This window comes from Meles meles, chromosome 1 (genome assembly GCF_922984935.1).
Source record: "Meles meles chromosome 1, mMelMel3.1 paternal haplotype, whole genome shotgun sequence".
Taxonomy (NCBI): domain Eukaryota; kingdom Metazoa; phylum Chordata; class Mammalia; order Carnivora; family Mustelidae; genus Meles; species Meles meles.
In genome coordinates, this window is record NC_060066.1 from 164,667,566 (window position 1) to 164,691,692 (window position 24,127).

Here is a 24,127-nt window from a genome sequence, read left to right on the forward strand (position 1 = left end):
TGTTGTAAAAGCAGCACTTCTCCTGAATTAAACCTTCTCTGGGACATAGCACCAGTTTCTAACTATCTGAAAACTAACTGATACAGAAAGTATTCCAAATATAACTATTCTGATTCTTAAAAGTTGAAAAAAAAACTTTCTGGGCCCCTGGGTGGCTCAGTCCATTAAGCATCTGCATTCAGCTTAGCTCGTGATCCTAGAGTGCAGAGATGGCATTCTGCATGGGGCTCCCTGCTCAACAGTGAGTCTGTTTCTCCCTCCCTCTCTGCCCCTCCACCTGCTTGTGCTCATGCGCTCTCTCTCTCTTAAATAAATAAACAACCTTAAAAAAAAAAAGATTATCCTATTTAAAAAAAAAATAACTTTCCAAAGCTTAGAAAGAAATATTGCAAACTTGGTAATGTTGGTACTCTTCCAATAACCTGATATGCCACTAGGGGTTGATTATTATTTGCCTCTTAATTTCAAGATTTTTTATACATACCTTCCCTGTAGATCATCTTTATATTTTAAAAATTATTTAACGCAAAAGGAAACTTCTGGGTGACTGGGCCGTGACTGAGCACTAAGAGATCAGACATGTCTAACCTATGGAGTCAGGTCACTAAGTGAACCCAGTGGGTGAACCCAGCGCATCCCTCTTGCACGGAAATATCTAGGTGGGCACATGGCCTCTTTCCCTCCCTGTGTGTGAGCCAGCCCTCCAGCGAGGCATGGATTGGGGAAAATTCCCTCTCATGGCTCTTGCACATGTCAACGAATACCCAGCAATTTAAGTGCACGCTGAATCTAAACCTCCAGAGGAAAGAGTTCTACACCCCAGAATGGATAATAATATTGTCAGCAACTATGCATGTGTGGGACAGTGTTGGTCAGGATGCAAAACTAAAGTAAAAAGATATAACCCTTGCCCTAGAAAAGCTTCTATTCTAAAAACTGGCCTGAGTCGTAATTTTATGGACACTATAGAACTCAACCCATATAAAAATATTACCAGAAGCAGCAATGTTAGATGAACTGTGAAGTGTGGTTAAAAAAGAAGGGGCATTAAGAACATGAAGCTTCCTACGACGTGTAGACTAAGTGGGGCAGCTATTAAGAAACTCATTTGTTTTAGCTCTCCAGCAAAGGTTGAACTTCATCTTCGGAAACGTTACTGTCGAGCATAGCGAACCCAATTTGGCCTAATGAATTCGCCTGCGTTGCCAGTACTCCTTCACAATGACACAAATTACATTTAAACCATATGGGGGATTTAAGGATTACTCCCTTCAGACAAGGAACTTTCATACTGGTCTTGGGTCCCATCAATTTCACAACGGCAGAGTTATGAACCCCTTCATTCCCGGCCTCACAAAGATTCCAGCTCCCATTCTGATCTGCGGATACCTTCCTAGTAGACAGAACACAACAGAAACTATACACTTGCCCACTCTTTAATCATTCATCTTTCTTTCCATAGGTAAATACTTTCTGGGCAGCTGATTACCATGTTCTTTAGCTTATGCCATGGTAGTGGACATGGGGGTGGGATGGCCAACCCTGTCTCTAGATGGAAACACTAGGAAGAAAGCTAGTAATTGGGCTAAAAGCAGTGGGGATCTTCAGACCCCCAGTCTGATGCCCAGCACTTGTAACAGCTAAGGGTGCCTGCCTGAGTGGTTGGGGTGTGTGACCCAAGTGACGGGAAGACACTTACTCATTTCTCCCACCAACAGTAGGTAACCATGTCATGAACGCCAGCCCCAGGATAGGCATCACAGGATAATGCAAAGATCGTATGTTTAGGAGCCAGACACAACCAGAGCTCAAAGCTTTGACTTTGAACTGCATGAGAAAGTTGATCTTGAGCAAGTTCCTTAACTGCAATGAGCCTATAAAATGGGGAAAGCTCTCAAGGTTGTCCTGGGAATTGAATCAGGTAACCTGTGTGAAAACACATAGTGCTGTGTCTGGCATCTAGCAGAAGATCAGTAAATGGTAGCCCCTCCTCCTCCCCATCCTCAGTCTCCTCATCTCTATAATGGGATCATACCTGCCTCACAAGGTTTTTATGAGGACAACCGTGCCAAGTATCTCTGAAAGGCTTTGTGAACTAGAAAAAAATTTAAAGATGTGAATTTTTTTTTTCATTTTCAGGAGGTGGAGGAGAAGAGAATAAAGTGCATGGACGTTTGTTCTTAAGAAGTTCACGTCAGGGGCACCTGGGAGGCTCAGGCATTAAGCATCTGCCTTCGGCTCAGGTCATGATCTCAGAGTCCTGGGATCCAGCCCGCATTGGGCTCGCTGCTCTGCAGGGAGCCTGCTTCTCCCTCTCCCACTCCCCCTGCTTGTGTTCCTTTTCTCGCTGTGTCTCTATCAAATAAGTAAATAAAGTTTAAAAAAAAGAAGAAGAAGAAGTTGTTCACGTCAAAAGAGCCACCACCGTGTGGTGGCCTCAACCCCATCCCAGAGGTGCATGCACAGACCTATGGCTCTTGAGACATTACAGGAATGGGGTGAGACCAGAGAAAGAGCTGGAGCAAGACTACAGAGTCTCCTGAAACACACAACAGTCGATTTTGTAGGCACAGGAAGCTAAAGAAGCTTCTAAGCAAAAAGATTCTAAACTGATAGGTTTTGTTTTTTTGTTTGTTTTTTTTTAAACTGATAGGTTTTTGGAAAGTTAACTGGATGCCAGTGGTGCATCAAATACCTCTGAGAAGAAGAGACTGGAAAAAGATGAACAGGGCTGCAAGAAAGGATTCCTTCCTCGGCTGCGGTGGCTCTGAGGATCCTGTCAGTGGGGTCTTGACCAGAGCTGCTCGTCTGCCGGCCTCCTGCACAAGACTTCAACTTTAAGTCCTGGGGCTACTTTGAGCCCTGCTGGGATTTTTTTCCTCCAACATGAAGACACCACCCAAATAACCTTTCCTCAGACCCCTCCTCCACACAGTGCCTTCCATCCATCCCCTCTCTTCTTGGAGAACTGTGCCCTAGCCACCTCATAAGGGTAGACTCCTAGAGCCATGTTCTATTACAGGACCCTGGTGCCAGGCCAGGATCACCAGAGGTGGATGTCTGTTCCAAGCTAGATCACTCATATTTTCCCTCCCAGGAATCTAGAATTAGGACTCAAAAAAGTATAGATTCGATTTAGTTAGTCTCTGAACTGGGAAGATCGGTAAATTCAGGAGCTCTGGGGCAGGGACAGTCATGTCATGAGAATATCCATAAATGGTGTCCGACGGCCCCACAATATGTGAGAACACCTGAAGGCTATTCAGGAGACAACTGTGGCTCATTTAGACATCTCTAAGGTTTGCAGGCCCAATGTAGGGAAAGAACTGGAAAACAGTTCAGAATGGAATCAAGCATTAAATAGGTTACATGAATCTTCCCACGAGGGCAGGGACTGCAGATTCAGCAAACTTGAGAATTAGGGAATGTGGTTTGTGAACACACGCTGCACGAGATGCTCTATTGACCTTGTGTTCTAGACTGGGTGGTTTCCTCTATAGATCTCCAGTCAACATGCACTTCGGCTGGCCAACACTGTCACCCCAATTCAATGGGAAAGATCACTCCTAACTGTTGGGGTGAGAGACTCTTTTTGAAGAGGGCATTTTTTTTAAGATTTATTTATTTATTTGAGAGAGGGCACAAGTGAAAGAGAAAGCATACACATGCACATGTGGGGGGAGTGGAGGCAGGGGAGCGGGAGAGAGGGAGAGTCTTGAGCAGACTCCAAGTGGAGCCCGACACAGGGCTCGATCTCACAACCGTGAGATCATGACTATGAGAACACGACCTGAGTTGAAACCAACATTTGGAAGCTCAACCCAATACGCTACCCCGATGCCCCCTGAAGACGGCATTTTTAAACATAGGAAGATTTAGAATTAAGTTGGATATGAAGTAAATCATATTCATATAGTGTACAGATAACAAAATAAATCAGACTTGTACCATTAATATTTTTGCAGTAAGTTTGGGAGAAAATCTAAGCATATTTGATATTTTAAGTATGTTAGGAGAATCTGGGATATTAGTTTATCTAACAGATTAGTCTTATATTTCCAATTTCTAATGTGTAGTTGAGCAACCTATTTGGACTTATGCTTTTAAGTCTGAGGTAAGAGAACAATGGAACATTCACGAAAACTTTGTACCATATTTACCGTTTGAAGTTTAAATCATCAGATGCAGACAATTTGCTGTAGTGTTTCAGGGAATGGGCTGTGAGGCCCTACTGACAGGCTGGTAACCCAGCTCTGCCGGCCACTAGCTGTATGACCTCGGAAAAGTCATTCAACCTCTGTGCGTCCGTGGCCTCATCTGTAAACACAGGGAGAGTAACAGACCCCCTAGCTCACTCCCTCTTTGCAGCTGTAGTTGAATGAGATGATACACAAAAGTTCTAAAACCAGAGCTGGTATAGAATGCCACTTAGTACACTAGTAAGTACCACTTACTAGTTGGGTGACCCTGGGCAAAATACCCAACTTCTTGGGGCCCTCACTCTCTCATCTTTAAAATGGAGACTGAAAATAATACCTATTTAGACTTACGGTGATCATTTTGCACAAATATATAATACAAATATCAAATCATTATGCTGTACACCTGAAAGTAATATGATGTTACATGTCAATTATATGTCAATTTTTAAACAATACATCCTTTAAGGAGAGTTAAAGAAAGAAAATAGTACATGCAGCATGGTTTATCATATAAAGACACAATGAGTTAATAAATGTAAAGAACTTAGCATTGCAGGTTCTGTTGCCTTGTGAGCCCTATGTAAGCCTTAGCTTTTATTACTACCCTGAATCAATCTGAAACTATGAAGCTATGTTTCATACCTATCTACGGGTATATGTGTTTTAACAGAGTTAGGAAATGTCCCTTAAAGAAAAAGAGAAATTGCATTAAACTATAAAGAAGGTACAAGGTCTGAAGAATTCCAAGGGCTGGATGGCTTAGAGCTGTGCAGAGTCTCAGGCTCAAAAAGACTCCTGGAGCATATTTTGAAATTAAAAATAAAATAGTTGCATCAGAGCATGCACGTCCTTCAGCATCTGTCTGTCTGCTGTCCATCTGTTTATCCACCCATGCAGCCAGCAGTTACTACATAGACTGACTTGTTGCATTCATTTCACCAAACGCTATGGACCACGGGAAGAGGACAGACTCAAGTTGTCAAGGAAATTTTGCTCTAAAGAGAGAGAGAGGTAAGTCAACAAATTGTTTAAAAGAGAAAAAAAGGAGTAAGAAGTGCTAATCTGGGAATTCAAGAGGGAGATATGAGCTCCTAGAGGTGAGAGAGAAGGTAAGGAAGGCATTCCTCACCTCCACAAATGCATTCTTAATTCAGTGGCTACAACCAAAATCAAATCTTTGAAGATGCAAGGGCTTAGGAGGCCTTTTCCTACATACCGCACTTGTGAGAAGGGCTCCTGTTTTATCAGGAATTACCAATATTCGATCATTTTGACCTATAAAAACAGAAACTTACATGGTTCACAAAGAATTTTTTTTTTTTTTTTTTTTTTTTACATAGAATTTTTATAGGTGTCTTCCGTTTCCTTTTTGGAACATCTTCAAGAAAATTTCCATTTAACTCCCTTAAGAATATTCATTTGGTCTAACAGAGTATTTGCCCATATTCTGGCTATTACCAGAAATATGTATGAAAACCCCTTGGATTAAAAAAAAAAAAAAGGAAAAAGGAATTAATTAAATAATTAATCTAAAAAAATGGATCTAAAAGGTTGATGTTTAAATCACTTGTGGTTGTATGTTTCCCTCTTGTGGTAGAAAATGGAAAAACAGTCAAGATTTCTCATGACCTCACAAGGGGGCGTGCTAGCAGCATCACACAACCCAGGGACCAGGGGGCCCCATTCACCCCAAATACAATGGGAATCATGGCCCCTGGAGTTTTGTTGCAGACAGTGGTTGGCCCTCTATCACATAATTAGAATATGAAGGGATTTCTGGATTTTTAAGAAGAGGAAAGGTATGGTGAGGTCATTCTCTGTCTCATTATTAAGGACTTTTTCAATTGCAAGGCCTGACCAAACTAGGATGTCCAGGTATAAAGGAAGTGAATGAAGGTGGCCACAAACAGGGATGTCTTTTTCTGTGGAATCTTTGTGAGCCTAAGTTTCTGTGAAATAAGAGTAGTAAAGCTTCCTATAAAAATTCTGACAGCAGGGGCGCCTGGGTGGCTCAGTGGGTTAAATCCTCTGCCTTCAGCTCAGGTCATGATCCCAGAGTCCTGGGATCGAGCCCCGCATCGGGCTCTCTGCTCAGCAGGGAGCCTGCTTCCTCCTCTCTCTCTGCTTGCCTCTCTGCCTACTTGTGATCTCTGTCTGTCAAATAAATAAATAAAATCTTAAAAAAAAAAAATTCTGACAGTATATGAGAAAAGGCATGTAAAGTGCTTATCAAAATGCCTAACCAGAGAGTGGCAGTCAATATATGTTATCCAAACTACCAAAATCAGAAAGACATGTGGATAAGGACTGATCACATCCTTCTAAGCCAGCCTCTGATCTCTAGAGCAGGTTAGACCAGGCAGGAAACAATCGACGCTATCTAGGTAGGACTGGGTCATGGAATGTACAACGGACAGGGAAAAGGTGGGGGAAAGGGAACTACGGCCCCTGCTCTAACCAGAGGGCTTTGGAGTTAGATAGGCCTGGGTCTGAATTCTGCCTTTGCCACCTCTGGCTGTGTATGGCCTTCCTAGCCTCAGTTTTCTTATTTGTAAAAAACAGACAATGCCACCTGCTTTTAAGGTTGTTGCGTGTGGAAAATAACCACAGTAGGTCAGTATGTTGGGCAGTGTTCCAAGGGCTTTATAAGCATCAACTCATTAGATCTCCGCAATAGCACTGTTAAATCAATGCTATCGTTCTCAGCACCATCTTAGGGACAAGGACACCTAGGGATACTGATGATACTGATTTATCATTTGCCCATGGCCAATTAGCTAGGAAACTGTGGAGCTGGGCTTGAACACAGGCAATCTGGTTCCAGAGCCCACACTCAGCCATCGTACTGTGCTGCTTCTTACCATAGTATGTAGCCATGTAAATGGCAAATAATCAACAATAGCTTTTTTTAAAACAGCAATCTATGGGGCGTCTGGGTGGCTCAGTTGGTTAAGCATCTGCCTTCGCCTTGAGTCATGATTCAGAGTCCTGGGATCAAGCCCCACATTCCGCTGGCTCCCTGATCAGTGGAGAGCCTGCTTCTCCCTTTCCCTCTCCCCCCACCCCTGGTTGTGTTTTCTCGTTCTCTCTCTCGCAAATAAATAAATAAAATCTAAAAAAAAAAAAAATTGTCTGGCCTGGGGCACCTGGGTGGCTCAGTCAGTTAGGTATCCAACTCTTGACTTCAGAGATTCTCTCTCCCCCACCCCACCTCTCCCCCCTCACCCCACTTGTGCATGCTCTCTTTCTCCCTCAAGCCTACCTCTAGGAATGAAGCACAGCGGAAATCTGGGTTTGATCCCAACTCTGGATAATTTTTAATATCTTAGGGATCTTGGGCAAATCACTTACCTTCTTTTTCCTCAACTGTGAAACAGGAGTCTAAATACCAGTGTTTTCAGAGTTGTTGAAAACATGAAATGAGATGGTATAAAGAGCATACAGCCCAGTGCAGAGCAGTACACACAGGTTCTCATGCAGGCTTTTTTTTTTTAAGATTTATTATTTAAGATTTAAGATTTATTATTTACTTGACAGAGAGAAGAGAGAGAGTGAGCACACAAATAGGGGGAGTGGGAGAGGGCGAGGCAGGCTCCCGCGCTGCACAGGGAGCCCGATGTGGGTCTCAGTCCCAGGACCCTAGGATCATGACCTGAGCGGAAGGCAGACACTTAACTGACTGCGCCAGGCGCCCCTCATGCAGGCTTAATAACAGCCTAGAGATGCAGGTAATCTCACTGTTCCCATTTTACAGAAGAGGACACTGAGGCTGAGAGAAGTAAACAACTTGCTCCATGACTTGCAACTAATCAACTGGAAAGGGAGGTTTCAACATCAGTTTTAATGCCAAAGCTCCCGCTTAAGCTGTTTGACTCCTTTGGGTGCCCAAGCATATTTGAATTTAAAGAAAATGAAGAGGAAATGGATCCCAGGTGCCTGTCAAAGGGATATGGCCCAAGTGCAAAGTATATGAGCTTTGGTGGTCTGCACAACCCCCTGCATTTGGTGGACAGAGCACAGGTTGTGGATTGCCCCCCACCCCCAAAAAAGGTTATGTTGAATTCCTGACCCCAGATGCCTGTGAAAATGACCTTATTTGAAAAAAAGAGTCTCTGCAGATGTGATCAAATTAACAGGAGGTTATACTAGATTAGAGTAGGTCCTAAATCCAATGACTGGTGTCTTCATATAGGGTGTAGAGATTCAGAGACAGAGGCACAGGGGGAAGGAAGAAAAGCAAGTGAGGCCAGAAGCAGAGACGGGAGCTCTGCTCACCGGTGTCTATGGCCACCCCCACAGCTGGAAGAGGCAGGGGAGGATTCCCTGGAACCTTCAGAGGGAACATGGCCCCTCTGTAAGTCTCCAGGACTGTGAGAAAATAAATTTCTGTCATTTTAAGCCACACCGTTTGTTGTATTTGGTTGTAGCAGCCCTGTGAAACTAACATTAGAAAATTTTTAGTATAAATAAATATAATTTTTTTTTAAAAGGCAAGCCCAGCTCCAGGGACAGCTGATCCCTCCGCAGCACAGTGGTTGGTCTGCGCGAGAGGTCCTTAGCTAGACCTCTCCCCACAGGTACCCCTATTCTTTGCCTCAGGGTGCTTGGCTCTTACCACTAAATAACAAAGGATGCACCATGGCTTGGTATATACAAACAAGCCTCCGCCCTCACTCAGCGAAGAGGAGAAAGCACATTTTGTAACCTTGGTACCTGGAATGAAGAGTGGACAGTCGCTAAATATTTGGCGGTTGCACTGTTGAAACAAGAGCGGTCTATGACCTCTGCGGCTAGGGTTTCTGATCACAAAGGTGAGCTTTTCCAGGCAGTTGCCCAGTAGGTCTCCTGTCCTGAGACCGACCTCAACTATAAAATTACTCCAGCATCAGACGACTTCCCAAACCATAAGGCATCCACACTAGAGCACACTCCGCCGAGTACTGGCGTTTTAGGTAATTTCTATAGCACACAGACTCGTGCAAAAGCAATCAGGAACAGAGCTAGAAATTGCAGTAGTGAAAGGAGCAGAGCTGGTTAGTCTGTGAGACTGAGGCCCAACACTTGGGCTGCTTCCAAGAGGAGCCCCGTATCACTGCAGGCAGAGAGAGACAGAGAGGAGCTCGTTCCCAGAAGCCAACTTCAGTGTGGGGGAAAAAAAGAGGTGAGAGACAGTCAGGGAGAGAGAGAGACTAAAGCTAACAAGAGAAAGAGGCCCACCCAGCATCTCAGCCCTTCCACTAATGGTCCTTCCACTAGTATCTGTAGGAAGAAGCACAGCTCCATTGCACGTCTAATTTTTTTTTTTTTATGAATTTTGGTGTCTATAAATGTGTGCTTTAACTGAGTGGACTGTGCATCACACATTCTACAATATGGACTTAAATCAACCAAGCCAAGGGGAAAGACTTGCCGTGATGAAAACAGCCGGTCACATACAGACCTTTGTAGGCCAGATATTCTGGTTAAAGACAAGTCAGTAAACAGAGCTTTGATGTGTTACTGGACAAATCCTGTGGCCCAGTCTTCCTTATAAACAGCTTTTTAGCTTTGCTAACCTAAGTCTCCATCCACGATTCTCCCTTCCTACCAGAATCACAAGACAATTCTTAGGCGGTGTCTTAGGCTGGCCTGTGTGTAAAAGCAAGCATCGGGCGTTCAGGACCCGCGTGGTGATATCTCACCACTGGCTACCTGGCCACCTCCTCCCTTCCTGCACAACAGAAGTTAGTAAAACTTCTATTTTGAAGTCTAAGCCTGTGGGCTTCCTTTCCACAATGGCCTCCTTGTTTTCCCCATACTCCATTACGTAGAACATCCCCGCCATTTCCTGGCTTCCTTTTCTTCATCCTTCAAGACCTGACTCAAACCCATCTCCCCTGGAAGCTTCCCCCAACTGCTTCTCCAAGTCCCCCTAGGGCTCCCAATGGCACCCTAAAGGAGGCGCCTGTCACCTGTTGTAAGGCCCGCTGGACAGTGAGCTCCACAGGGTGCTGAGACTGTCCGATACGCTTGTGGACACTCCGTGCACAGCACAATACTGAGCAACAACGGGAAGCTCAGCAAAGGTCTCAGGGACGGAAGCAGCCCCTCAAGTACATTTCGGAAGAAGCTGCCGGAGCCAGCAGATCCAACCGTTCACGAGAACGGCTACGCGGAATCCCTGAGGGGGAGACGTAATGTGCAGGCACCCAATGCTGTGACGGGCACTTGAGCTACTCAGGGACAGTTTTACTTATCTGGGGTTATTTGGGTTATTCTGGGTTCTTTGGGTTACTTCGGCTGGTGGCTGTGTTCTTTTGAGATCAGATAACTAAGTATCAGACTAATAATGTATTACCAAAAGCCTCAAGTTCTGTAGAACTGGTCCCCCACCCCCTCAACCCCTCAGGCCCTGCGCATGAAACACTTACTCTCTGTGAGAAAGACATTTCTGTTCTGAAATTTATAGACCAACACGTGTGAAGCATCTTGATAGGTCACTGACAAAGCTGAGAAGTAAAACTGAGAAGGTGGGAGCCAGCTGGGGGACCCTTAGCAAAGAGAAGTTTAAGGTGTCTGTATTTCCCATCAAAATCCCCACTAGCAACAAGCTTATGACTACATGTGAGGCATTACGCCAGGTGACTTCCAACACATACCTTATTATTTCCTAAACGTACCTCTATGATATATTGTTTTAATTTTATAAATGAATTTTTAAAAAGAGTTCAGGGCGCCTGGGTAGCTCAGTGGGTTAATGCCTCTGCCTTCAGCTCAGGTCATGATCTCAGGGTCCTGGGATCGAGTCCCGCATCAGGCTCTCTGCTCAGCCAGGAGCCTGCTTCCTCCTCTCTGCCTACTTGTGATTTCTCTCTGTCAAATAAATAAATAAAATCTTAAAAAAAAAAAAAATTAAAAAGAGTTCAGTTTTGCCCCAGATTAAACTGCTAATAACCAGCATACCCAGGAATCAAATTCAAGTCTGTCTGACATCAAAAGCTATGCTGCCCCCAAATTCAAATGCAAAAGAGGTCATTCTGATATCCCACTAAGATCCTCAAAATGGCCTGATATCTGTACTTTCTGGTTATTCGTTAGCACATCTGGGGTTTGGACTTTGAGAGATGCTGGATAAAATTGCAGGTGGAGATTTGTTTTGGCAGGAGGCATACATCAGACCAGTGGGTGACTTTCCTGAAGCAAGAGTGGAATTTCAAAACAACCATCATAACGCACGCCTGGGTTGCATCTTAGAGTTCCCGAAACCCTTGTGTGCCCATTATTTAATCCTCATAAAACTCGCTGATGGGACAGATATTAGAATTAATCCCATTTTACAAATGAGAAAATTGAGCTTTGCATCGGTTAAGCAAGGCTCCATGATATTGTATTGTAATTTAGTTGTACAACTGACATTTGCACTGAAATCTTCTATTCCAACCCATCACTGGGCACTGAAGTCGTTTGGTAAGATTCAGGGAGCCACCATGTCACCTGTCTTCCACCTGACATTAGGTCAGAAGTCTACAGAACCACTCTGGATTATGGAGTTCTGGAATCTTCTCAGCAATTATTCCCAGCAGCAGACTTTTAAATCGAACAACGAAGGTATTAGCCATATGCATTAAACCAGGGACTGCTCCCTGACTTCTTCCTTACTTCACTCTCAGATGAGGTCTCCTTCGTGGAAGAAGGCATCCTTGTTCTCCCCTCCTTGCTCAAGGCGAGGTTGCTCGCCTGTGTGTTTAACGATTCCCTGAACTTCTCTGACAGCTGAAAGTGGACTGAATGTAGCCACTGCCACCCTTTCCTCGCAAAGATTATATCCACATGGAAACCTGTGAATGCAACCTTGCAGATTAATGAAGGATCTTGAGCTGAAACCATCATGAATTATTTGGGTGGACCCTAAACCCAGTAACAAGTATCCTTAAAATAGACGGAAGAGAAGACAGACACATGAGAAGGCAGGGGCCGAGACTGGGGTGACGCAGCCATACACACACGTAGGACACACGGAGCCACCAAATGCTGAAAGAGGAAGGAAGGACTGCCTCAGAACTCCAACAAGGTAAAGGTCTCAACTCAATGAGCCTGTGACGGACAGTCACAGCAACTGTGAACCTCTGCCTCACAGATCGAATTCAAGGGATAATGTATGGCTAGAGACAGAGCAAGACTTCTGTGTGGCGGGTATGGTGGCAACACACAGAAGACTCGCCCTCCACCCTCCAATGGCCTTGGCGTTTGGAAGAACCACAATGATCATTAGAACTACCCAAATCTTCCATTTACTAAAGACAATGTCAGCCACTATGTAATCACTTCATGAATTCTGCTCCGACCTCACGTGGACATTTCAAGGCAGGTATTATTATTACTCTTTTTATACCAAATCTACACATGGGGGAACTGGCTATATGGGGAACGGTGCGATCATGTTTGTCTCGTAGATTTGACTACACAGGGCTTGGTGCCAACTTGTGGCCCAGCTCAGAGAGGCAGTCTGGCTTTTGGAACAGGTGCCAACCTTATTCCCAATTCCATTTGAGTTTCCTACATTTATTTCCCTTTTGCTTCATTTTTAAACATACTTCATTTCATTCTGCACCACAGAATGCATTTCTCAGAGTCCCCCATGAGGCAGTGTAACATAATAGCTTTACGACTAAAGCAAAAGATCCTTTCCCAGCCCCACCCAGGTATGCCATCCCAGCTCCATCTTCTGGCCTCTGTGCAACCCTGAACAAGCCCTTGGAGTCAGGCAGGCACAAGTTTAACATCTAGGTTTCTGGTTTCTGTGGCTTAGCGCTGACAAGACTCTCATCCAAGGTGGGGGCCATTTTGTCTTATGTTTTAACAAACCTTCTCATGGTGCACGATTCCTAAATGCCTAGCCAAAGCATGTTTAGATGTCTACCAGAGTGGAAGAGAACCATATCCCCAGGCCAACATGGGCCTCTGCAGAAGGAAAGCAGAATGCCAGAACCTCCCTCAGCATGAACTGCCTTCTAAGACACTTTCTCAGCAGGGCAGCACAAAATATGGCAACTCATTTTAAACAGTTATGCTGAGTATTTTCATTTAAATTAATGCTATCTCCTTCAAAACAATCATCTTGGGAAGCAACGTATTTATTCAAACAGCGCTCACACTGTACTAACATTTCTGGAACTCTTTCTCTCAGCAACTGTCTTAACAGTCTGTGGCACTTCCTTTGAAAGTCTTCAGTCATAACAAATTTCATCCTCTGAGAATAGATTTGAACTTTGGAAAGAGACAAAAATTGGTTGGAGCCATGTCTAATGAATAAAGTGGGTGATCAAATCTTGTTAGATCGTTTTAGGTGAAAAATGAGGCATGACTATAAAATAATGTGACTGGTTTTCCTAGGTGACCCATAAACCGACTGGCTGAAAAATAATTCCCATAGAGGAGTTTCAAAATGCTTTGAGCACTAGACGCATCACTGGAATAAGTGTACGGTTCCCAGAGTGGTGATTTGGCAGGGTACAAAACTAATTTGGATATATAAGTTCAAATATGTTTGTAAAAAAAGAAATCTGATTGCTTACACTCATGAAAATGAAGAAGCTATTCTCCTGGAGAAATTTCTCCTCCTTTTTTTTTTTTTTTTTGGACAACCTGGTCTGCTTTGGACAAGGGAGTCTGCTGAGAAAAACCTAGTGGTGATTTTCATTTTTTGTGTCAGTACTCCCCCAACCAACCAAAGGCTCCTTGAGAAAGGGGTCATCTTCATCTCTGTATCTCCAGTGCTCAGCACAGCACACACACATGGGACACTAATTCCACGGTTCTGGACACAAACGCTTTGACTCTGCTTCTCGTCCTCTTGGGACTTCCCTTGCTAAATGTAACTTCTGCCTAGCAACCGAAACTGGACCATGTAAAACCCACCCACACAAATTTATAGAGACCTAAGGTACACAAGTGGTTGCTTAGGGCCAAAAGCATATGGATATAAGAGGGATTGACTGCTAATACACGGGCTTCACTTCGGGTCATGGAAATATTCTAAAATTAGATTGTGGTGATAGTTGCACAAGTCTGTGGACACATTAAAAGATATTAAATTGTCCACTTTGAATGGGTGAATTGTGTGCTATGTGAATCATATCACAATAAAGTAGTTTATTTAAAAAGCCCTCCACAATAGGAATGTTTGTGCCTTGCTCCTTTCTAAGATGGCGGTTGGAATAAATGATAGTCAGGTTCTCTTCCAAAAATCTCGTTCCCTATATAAAATTGTTTCTGTCTTCTTCTGTAACTCTATCACTTGAAAATGACTTTGGGGTTTTCAGCAGATCTGGAAAGCATGTTTGGATAGTAAGGACTGCTGAGTGTCCCCCAATACCAGTTATCCCATTCCTTTAGCTTGACACCCCCAATGTTTAGCCTGATACACAGTTCCCAGAATAATATGGATATATCCTAGCCTCCCTTGCTGCTAGAGGAGGCCTTAGACTATGTTTTGGCACAGAAGGTGTGAGTAAAATAAATGAAATACAGTTTCTGAGAAAGGTGTGCCTTCATTCCACTTCCTTCCTGTTACCTGGCATGACCCTATGCGGTAGGCAACCATCTTAGCTCATGCAGATAAGGGCAACTCACTAGGGAATGCCAAGCAAAAAAGAAAAGAAATACAGAACCCCTTATACAACAGACTCACCACACCAGCCCAGGACTGCCCACACCCAGTCTATTATAGAAAGAGTTCTATTACTATGAACTTATATTTCGTTTAAGTAACTTATTTTGAGACTTTGTTTTCACAGCCAAAGGTATATGTTAACTAATAATACAATCTGATCTTCTACACCAGAACAGAATCTAAAATATGCAGCATCAGCATACCTTTTATGCCATGGCAAAACTGTCACCACTGCTACCCTGGAAGGCAGACCACTGGCCAACCAAACCTGGGCAAATGGGAGAAATTCAAAACAGGAGCAGTTGTTGGCTGCTTCTTGCCACCACAGAGAGGAGCTCAGGCAAGGACTTGCCAATCCACAGGCAAAAATGAAAGTAAAGCTCCACTAAGGGAAATATCTTTGACTGTGGCCTGCAAACTATGTTGCCCGAGTCCAGTAATTTGTGGCCTTGTAGAGTCGAGATGACCACTGCATGTCCCCAAGCTAAGGCAGCAGGTGTAGAAGAAAGGGCTGTGGCCTCAACTCTTTCCCAGGATTCTTTCCTAGACAATGAAAACTGACCCACCAGCAAAGATCTGATTAAGGATACTCTTTCTTACTCAGCCTACTTTTCCTATCTCAAGGCAGGCATCAGTGATGGCGATGTCTGAGGAGGGACAGAGCACAGAGGCCAGAAACTAAAAGCTGAAGTTTTCAGGCTTGGGCGCCTGGGTGGCCCAGTTGATTAAGCATCTGACTCTTGATTTCGGCACAGGTCATGATCTCAGGGTCATGAGATCAAGCCCCTCGTTGGGCTCTGCACCCAGCATAGAGTCTGCTTGGGACTCTTTCTCTCTCTCAGCCTCTACCCCTCCCCTGACTCTCGCACTCTCTCATTCTCTCTCTCTTGCTCACTCTCTCTCAAAATAAATAAATAAAATCTTAAAAAAAAATAAAGTTTTCATGGTCAGGGCAAGGAGTCTGCACTCCCCACCTGCAGCAGAGTTTGAACACTATGGCGGCTGACTGCTCTATTTCTATAACTATGTAAGTATATATATTTATTGGAAGTAATCTAAGCTGCTGCCCCAGGGGGCAGAGTGATGTGTTTCATGGGCGAGAAGAAGAGTGGACACAGTTACCTGCACACCCAAAGAGATGCCCGTGGCAGAGATTTTTCTACTTGCAACTCCTTTTCTTAAGGTAACAGAACCACCCATTTTTAGCCGGCCACGTGCCTCCCAATATAAAGTCTACATTTTTTGGCCCTTCTTGCAGGTAAGTATGGAAAATCTAATCAGTGTGAGGAGGAGTGAGGCGTGCAATTTCCAGACTGCTTAAAGGGGGAAAAAACGCTCTGCTCCGTCTTTTTCCTGTGCCCACTGGCAGCAATGAGGCTGCAGTTATGGCCGCCCCCCACCCCGCCCCCCATCCCGCCCCACCGCAGCCAGACGAGCAAAGACAACACCTTCAAGACAGCAGAGCCACAGATCTGAAGGAGAGGGATGTCCCAAGGACCTACTGCACTAGTCCTGGCCTGCGACACCTAGACAACGGCATGAGATAGAGAAAAACTTCTATTTTGTTTAATTTACTGCTGTTTTGAGTGACAACATCTTGAACTTATGTAATTGTACAATTTTTTTTACTTAAAATACAGGCTACATGGTGTATATCAAATTCACTTTGGGAGGTAGTTTAAAATGTCATCTTCTAGAGCCTCCAAATCTGAGCTACGGTGGGATGCCAGGCCTTGCCAGGGAGCTCTCACAGAGATTTCAGATATGAGCCAAGGAGAAAGCCACAGGGCCCAGTGCTGCATAGTGCACTGGCTGAATTATGATTGCTCCCCTTCTTGTATGTGCAACTCTGAGTCGCAGCAGGAATGTGCAGTGCTGTGTGGAGGGAGAGGGGAAGAATCAGATTTAGATCAGTGAAGCTGAGAGAGAGAGACACCTTCCCCCTACAATTCTGTTAAAATATTTTATATAACAAAGGCCATTTAGTGGCTAAGTGCTTGGCTCTAAAGAACAGTCCTGTCCATTCCTTCAACTAACCTCTTTCTGCTATGTACCCACTCCAATAAAGTGGCCTCTTTTCTGTTCACACGCTCTCCACGCTTCAAGACACAATTCAAGTTCCGTCACTTCTTTCCCCAACAGAATGCTGTCTCTCTTATCTGCACTCAGCACTTTTTCAAATTCTGTTCTTTGCACGTCAATATACCGCTTGTGTCTTATCTCCCCCAAAGACTGCACACTCCGGGATGGAAAAGGACAGTATCTTATTTATCCTGGCATTTAATACCAAATTCCACTCAGAAAGTATAAACAGGGGGAGAACAATCATCCATAAACCCATCATAACTAAAGGACTTTTTTTTTAAATAGCAGTTATACCATATTAAAAAGCGACCCAAAGATGATCCTCTGGCAAGTCACGCTTGCCCCAAGGATATCAGGTTTCAAGTAAGGGTAGCAAGGAGCCTCCACCTAACACCAGTGACCTCAGAGTCCCCAAAACATTCTCCGTCCTGCCCAATATTCTTTCATTCCCTTCTCAGAACTCTGTCTAGAAATATGTCCCTTCACCTGTGTTTGCAGCTGGCCTCATGAAAGTTCAGGGAAGAGCGATCCATTCCAAACGGGAGATAGTGAATAAGACTAAGTTCTCCAAGCCCCACTGGTTTAGTCTGAGAAACTGAGAACATCAATCCCTGTGTCATGTATTTGATGCCCATTTCAGTGCAAGCAGTATCTGACACTAAAAGGGGATCATCTGTTTAATGCAGGGGTCCTTAGACCCCACTGGCAAGAGGTCCCTGGGTAGAATTCAATGGGGTCTGTGAGTTTGAATGGCAAAGCAAACAAAATCTTTATTTAAACTAAATGAAATTTAACATTCCCTTGAATTTTGAACCTAGGCAATAAACCACAGAATTATTATTATTATCATTACTAATACCACCTGGGACTTTATCATCAATAGAAATCACAGATATTTTTCCAAGGTACCTCGGGTGGCTCATTCCGTTAAGAGTTAGACTCTGGATTTTGGCTCAGGTCATGATCTCAAGGTCGTGGGATCCAGCCTCATATCAGACTCAGCAGGGAGTCTGCTTGAGATTCTCTCTCCTTCTCCCTCTGCCCCTCCCCCCCCCACTCGTGCGTGCGCTCTCTCTCTCTAATCTTTAAAAAATCACTAATATTTTCAAAGCATATCATAGTTATCTCAAATATTAAGATTGCAGATATATCAAAATATCATTTATACTTACCACTATTCTAAAGTAAGATGGTATTAGACCTTCTACTAAGTTTTGTTAATGTGTCAATACTGAAGCATATATATCTTGCTATATCACAAACTTGGTTAACATTTTGATAATTTTATTTCCAATACAATTTTTATTTCCTCTGTAATCCTTTATATTTTATTTATTTTAAAATAAAATTATTCTGAGATGGGGTCCATAGATTAATCAAAGGAATCCAGGACACAAGAACCTCTGTGAATTGATGAAAGAAAACCTGTTACTCACAAGTTCTCATGAAAGCATTTATTTTATTTTGCTGAAGATAATGATGAACCATCCTTCAAAATATCCAGACATTCATTTACTTGTGAGTTCAAACTCTTCCCAATTCCTAAGACTGGTCATGTGCAGATCACTGGGCCCAAGAGCAATTTTTAGAGATCAGGAATGGTTTGAACTAAGTTGCCCGCACTGGTATCTGTTAGACTTCTCAGTAACCGAGGCCCATAAATTCCTTTCTCACTGTGATAATCTGAGCTAGGTTTTTGGCCTTGAACCCAACTGGCTTCTGAGTAACATGGGATCCCTCTATATTGGCTGGGGCCACTGAGGATAGAGGAAGGTGGGGACAGTGCCGACACCTATGAAGCAGCGTTAATAACTGCATCAGGTTGGACCTGATGAACCTGGTGTCCCCCTATCAGCAGGACACTAATAACACAAAAGTCCTGCCCCAGGTGCATCATGAGGTTCCCCCACAAGGGTCATTCAGTCAGTTTCCACATAAGTCGAGACTGCAGGTACTTTTAAATATGTTGTTTCGTTTAATCCTCACAAGAACCTCTCCGGGTGTCTCATCATTTCCAACCTTTACAGACCAGAAGGGGGAAGGTGGGCAGGGGAAGGATCAGAAATCAATTAACTTGCCCCCCAGTCTCCAACTCCTCTATTTTTATTCTTTTGTGCATAGAATTCTTCCCCTTGACAAGTCCACCTGCAATTCCAACTAGCCCTCTAAGCCTCAGTTCAGCTACCACTTTTAGTGTTCTCAGACCCCAAAAATAAACCTCTTAAGGTTTTCTGATACCTTAGGAAACCTCTTGCTAATGGACACAAGTCAAGACACAGCATAGAAGCTCACAGGCACAGTTCAAAGCTCTGGCGGCTTCATGCTGAGACGCTGAGTACAGCTCTGGGAAGGCGCTTGGTGGGGCCACTCTTGCTGCTGGGGGTGGGTCTTTGCTGCCTCTCCAATGGCTCCCTGCACACCGAAGTCTAACCTCTGCTTTCCACTTTCACCTTTTTTTCATAAGGGCCAAAGTCCTTTTCAGATTTCTTTTGGTTTGCCATTTGCAAAAACAGGCATTTAGATAGGTCATTCATAAAAGTGAAGTGGCATAAGACAAACTTTCAGAAAGCAGGGGATACCTCTACAGCCCTCCATGCTCTTCCCCCTTTCAGTACCTGGCACATACCTCCAACATAACACCTAAAGCACCGTGCTTCTCTGTTTCTTCTCATCTACTTCCCTCTACAATGTTTTTGCTGAGGGCAGGAATATTTTGTATCCCAAGTACTTAGGACAACATAGCAAATGTTTGAAGAGAATACAAGCATTGGTCACCAACTATACATTGGCTTTAAGGGCTGGAATTTGCTTATTTCATTTTTTAAGATTTTGTTTATTTATTTGTTAGAGAGAACACAAGCAGGGGGAGAGGTGGCTGAGGGAGAAGCAAGTTCCCCACTGAGCAGGGAGCCTGATGCTGGACTCAATCCCAGGACTCTGGGATCATGACCCCAGCAACAAAGGCAGATGCTTAACTGACTGAGCCACCCAGGTGTCCCGGAATCTGCTTAACTTAAAGTGTATTCCTCATCCTTCACAATTCAAAGCAATTAAACAAAGACTTACTGAAAGCTACACTATCCTAGGTACTACAAATACAGATAACACCAGACCCTGTCTTAAAGAAGTTTACTTTCTAGGGGATAGTGTCACATGTAAAGATAATTTCAGTGAGATTTGATTAAGTATTCTAGAGGTATCTATGAGAAAGGAGGAATTCATAGGGGAATGAAAATGGCAGAGAAAGGTTTTGGGGGGAAATTTTTGGAAGATGCTATGTGAATTAATTCACACCAGAAGAGAGGAGTAGGGGGCGCCTGGGTGGCTCAGTGGGTTAAGCCTCTGCCTTCAGCTCGGGTCGTGATCCCAGAGTGCTGGGATCGAGCCCTGAATTGGGCTTTCTGCTCAATGGGGAGCATGCTTCCCCCCTCTCTCTATGCCTGCCTCTCTGCCTACTTGTGATCTCTGTCTGTCAAATAAATAAGATCTTAAAAAAAAAAAAAAAAAAGAAGAAGAAGAAGAAAAAGAAGAAGAGAGGAGTAGCATACTTAAATCCCTGGTATGGAGAGAGAGCTATAGAGACAGGGAACAAAATCAGCGAGCAGAAAGCTGAGGACAGAAACCTAGGGAACAGCTAGGGTGTGCACAGCGCAAGCAGTCCATGAAGGAACTCTCGAAAAGTGTGAGTAGAAATCAGGAGAGTGATCAAGACAAGGGAAGGAGGACTTTAAAACTGCAAAACCAGTAGTGCCAAAGGCAACAAAAGGCCAAATGAAGCCTAAAAGAGTATTCAATGGATTTAGCAACCAGAAAGTCCTTCGTAACCTTGGCAAGAGCAATTTTAATGGAGTGGTGGAGGAAGCAGAAGCCAGACTGCAGTGAAGTGGTAAGTGAATGAGTAAAAAAATCAGTGTGGCCACTGGCCAAAAAGTGGAAAAGCAATAGGGCAGTAGCTAAAGGGAGATGGGGTTTTAAGAACATATTTTTTTAGTCCTAGCCTAATTTTTTCCTTTCCACCCCATATTCCTCCCAAATGGACAACTTTCCATTTGGACCTCTAAAATCCCCACTGTGCTGTCAGCAAGCTCCTTAAGGACGAGTCTTGTGTCTGAATTGTCTCTTTATTCCACACATTTCCCTGCACATGGTATAGGATCAATCTCTGTGGAATGAATGAATGAAATATATATTCCACACGGGTGATAAGGAATTGAAGGGCTCTACTGGAATACAGTTCACTTTCTTTCAAGGGAATTTGTGGTTGTCTGAAAACTCAAGAGCACCTTCTACCCCGAGGGCCTTGTCTCCTTGATACTTATAAATTTCTGACCCGGGGAGGCAGACGTAGATTGGGCCCAGAATACAACTTACAGATGACCAGAAAAATAGATCTTTATAGATTCAAGGGTCCCTTTATTCCCAGAAGCTGGAACTGGCAGGTCAATGTGAGACTCAGGGTACTGCCACGGCAGGTCCTCTTTAAGCTGCCTGGCTTCGGTTTTCTCACTGGCAACTTGAAGATGCCCATAATAGCATCGACCTCTTCAGGCTGAAGCATAAATCAGACACTGCATGTTTAGTGCTTTTCATAGTGCTTGGCAGAATGATGCTTTTATATTAAAGATAAAGTACTACTAAAATGAATAAAAATATTACTAAAGGGAATGAGTTCCAGAAGAGTTGGGTAGAAGTCAAAGCTTATTTTATTTTTTATTTTTTTAAAGATTTTATTTATTTATTAGAGAGAGACACAATTAGATAGGGAACACAAGCAGGGGGAGTGGGAGAAGGAGAAGCAGGCCTCCCGCTGAGCTGGGAGCCCGATGCCGGGCTCGATCCCAGGACGCTGGGACCATGACCCGAGCTGAAGGCAGACGCCCAACAACTAAGCCACCTATGCACCCCAAAACTTATTTTAAATACAGAGAGAAAAACTCGTTAGAAAACGTTTTTTTTTAAAGTGAATGATCAGCCCCAACTTAACTTATTTTATAAAGTCACGTTTTCATCGATCAGGTTTACTTAAAAATCTATTTCAGAGTTTCACCTATCGGAGTGGACCTGCCCATAAAGTCAGTTAACGGTCCTTAGCTGGTGGGGAAAGTAGGGAGGGGACGAGCCAAGGTGTTGCATTAATTTCCTGGCCAGCCTCTAGGGCTTGCATAAGAGTACCCTTGGGTATGCAGTTTCTGTTCTATTGAAAATTCGGCTCCAGCTCCTTGATGCAACAGATCTAGAAGCACCACCGATGCAAACACTAGCCGTTTCAAAAGCCTTTGCCCCAGCAACCAGGCCGTGCAAGGGCAGGAGCTGTCCCGAAGCAAACTAGGGTGTGGGGAGTGAGACTGCAACCTCCTTCTCAGCCCCGAGGGCCTCACGCACCAACTGGGCGGGCGCTCCCGCCACCCCTGCCCCAAGGCGTCGGGTTCCAAGCCAGTGGGAAGCGCCAGTCCCAGACGAGAATAGCAAGCAAACAGCAGGCAAACGAGCGGGATGCGAGGGGTTCTGAGCAGGGCAGAGGCCGTCTAACCTTTCCCGGTTAAGGTGACTGCACCGTGAGCTGAAACCGTATCTTCAGTCACCGGAAAGGTTAATGTAAATGTCAGAGGCCTCTGCAGGAGGAGGGAAGGGAAGGGGAGGAGAGAGGAGGAGAAAGAAGGGCGGGGCAGGTGGCGGAGGGTCCGTCCTCCCAAGGTCAAGTCCCACTCGCCCGCCCCGCGGTGAGTCGACCGAGCAGCTCTGCGGAGCCCGGCGGCCGCCTTCCAGCACACAGCGACCTCCGCGGGGCCTGCGGGTCGGGAAGCGCGAGCGCAGAGGGGCGGGGGGTGGAGACTGGGGCGGCCGCAAGGGGAAGTGGCCCGGCCGAGAGCGGCAGGGGCGGTCGGGCGACACGAGCCGCACGTCGCGCACGGCCCCGCGCCGGGTGCACGCCACGGAGCAGTCGGCGCGTCCCTTACCCCGTTGGCGGCGGCGATGCGGACGATGAGCTGGATGGCCTCCTTCATGTAGAACCTGCCGTCCCCACCCACCACCAGGGTGGCCTCCTGCCGCTGCGCCGGCTCCACGGTGGAGATGATACTCTGGATGAAATTCTCCGCGTAGTTGGTGCTGCTCTGAAACACCTTCACCCGCTTCCGCAGCCCGCTCGTGCCCGGCTTCTGGTCCGGGTACGCCTGGGTCTTAACCGTCACAATCTTCACCATGGTGGCGACTCGCTTCCTGGGGCCGGAGCTGACTCTGCTAACCGTGGGGCGGCCGGAGCTGTGGCTGCTGCTGCTCTGGGGTGAGGGTTCGGACGGGGTAGGGGCAACGCCAGCTCTCTCGCCTGCGCTCGGCCCTCCTCCTTAAAGGGACAGGGGACAGGGCCCTCCCTCCGCCGCTGGCCCCACTTTTCAGGTCCGGGGGGAAAGGGAGCGCCCACCTCCAGGCCTCTAGTGCAGTGGGTGGAGCCTCTCCCGTTTCCCCACCCCACCCCACCCTCGTAAGCCAATCCACTATTAAACGAAATCCGCAGCTCCTCCCCTAACTGGAAGGGCAGAACCTGGGGTAGGGGCTCTGTCCTAGGGCAAGAATAGGAGGGGTGGGAAAATTGGAGAGTATAATGATTTCCTGTGGTTTGGCTAGAGTATCATGTGTAAATAACTTTCTGGAAACCTGTTCTGAGGGATAGAAGTGCCAGTCTTAGGTAGATTCATGACTCATTATTCTTTATATTCTCCAAATATTAAGAGTATTTGTATCAGAAAAAGGAATCAACTCCGAAGATCTAATTCGACCTGCGACTTTCCGTGTGATCACTTATGGACTAAACCCTTTTCTTCCACTCTTGGGGTGGGTATACTGATAACTAGGGTTTATTGAATATAATGTTTCTAATCCTTACTAAAGTACAAATTTATTTTTCCCTGTTTCATTCTTGCAAAACTGAGATTCAGAAAATTAAATGGCTTATCACGGCGACAGAGATAAGTATACACAGGAGGCCAACTCAGGTGGGTGTGGCTCCAAAACCAGGGCTCTCACCATGATTTGCCTGCCTGTGTCACCAGGTTTGATAACTAGGAAATAAATGTACAGGGAGGCCTTGATTAAATATAGGCACAAATAGGGGCGCCTGGGTGGCTCAGTGGGTTAAGCCGCTGCCTTCGGCTCAGATCATGATCTCAGGGTCCTGGGATCGAGTCCCGCA

The 24,127-nt window shown here is 45.0% G+C and overlaps 1 protein-coding gene across 1 annotated transcript in view; it reads right to left on the reverse strand.

The window, feature by feature from the left end:
• The window catches only part of PGM1 (phosphoglucomutase 1), a 61,643-nt gene extending 38,268 nt beyond the window's left edge, over positions 1-23,375 (reverse strand). The window contains exon 1 of the mRNA XM_046025428.1: positions 22,896-23,375. Coding sequence (XP_045881384.1) covers positions 22,896-23,141 — 246 coding nt within the window. The 5' untranslated portion in view covers positions 23,142-23,375. The remainder of the gene's footprint in view (positions 1-22,895) is intronic.
• Positions 23,376-24,127: the final 752 nt, after the last annotated feature.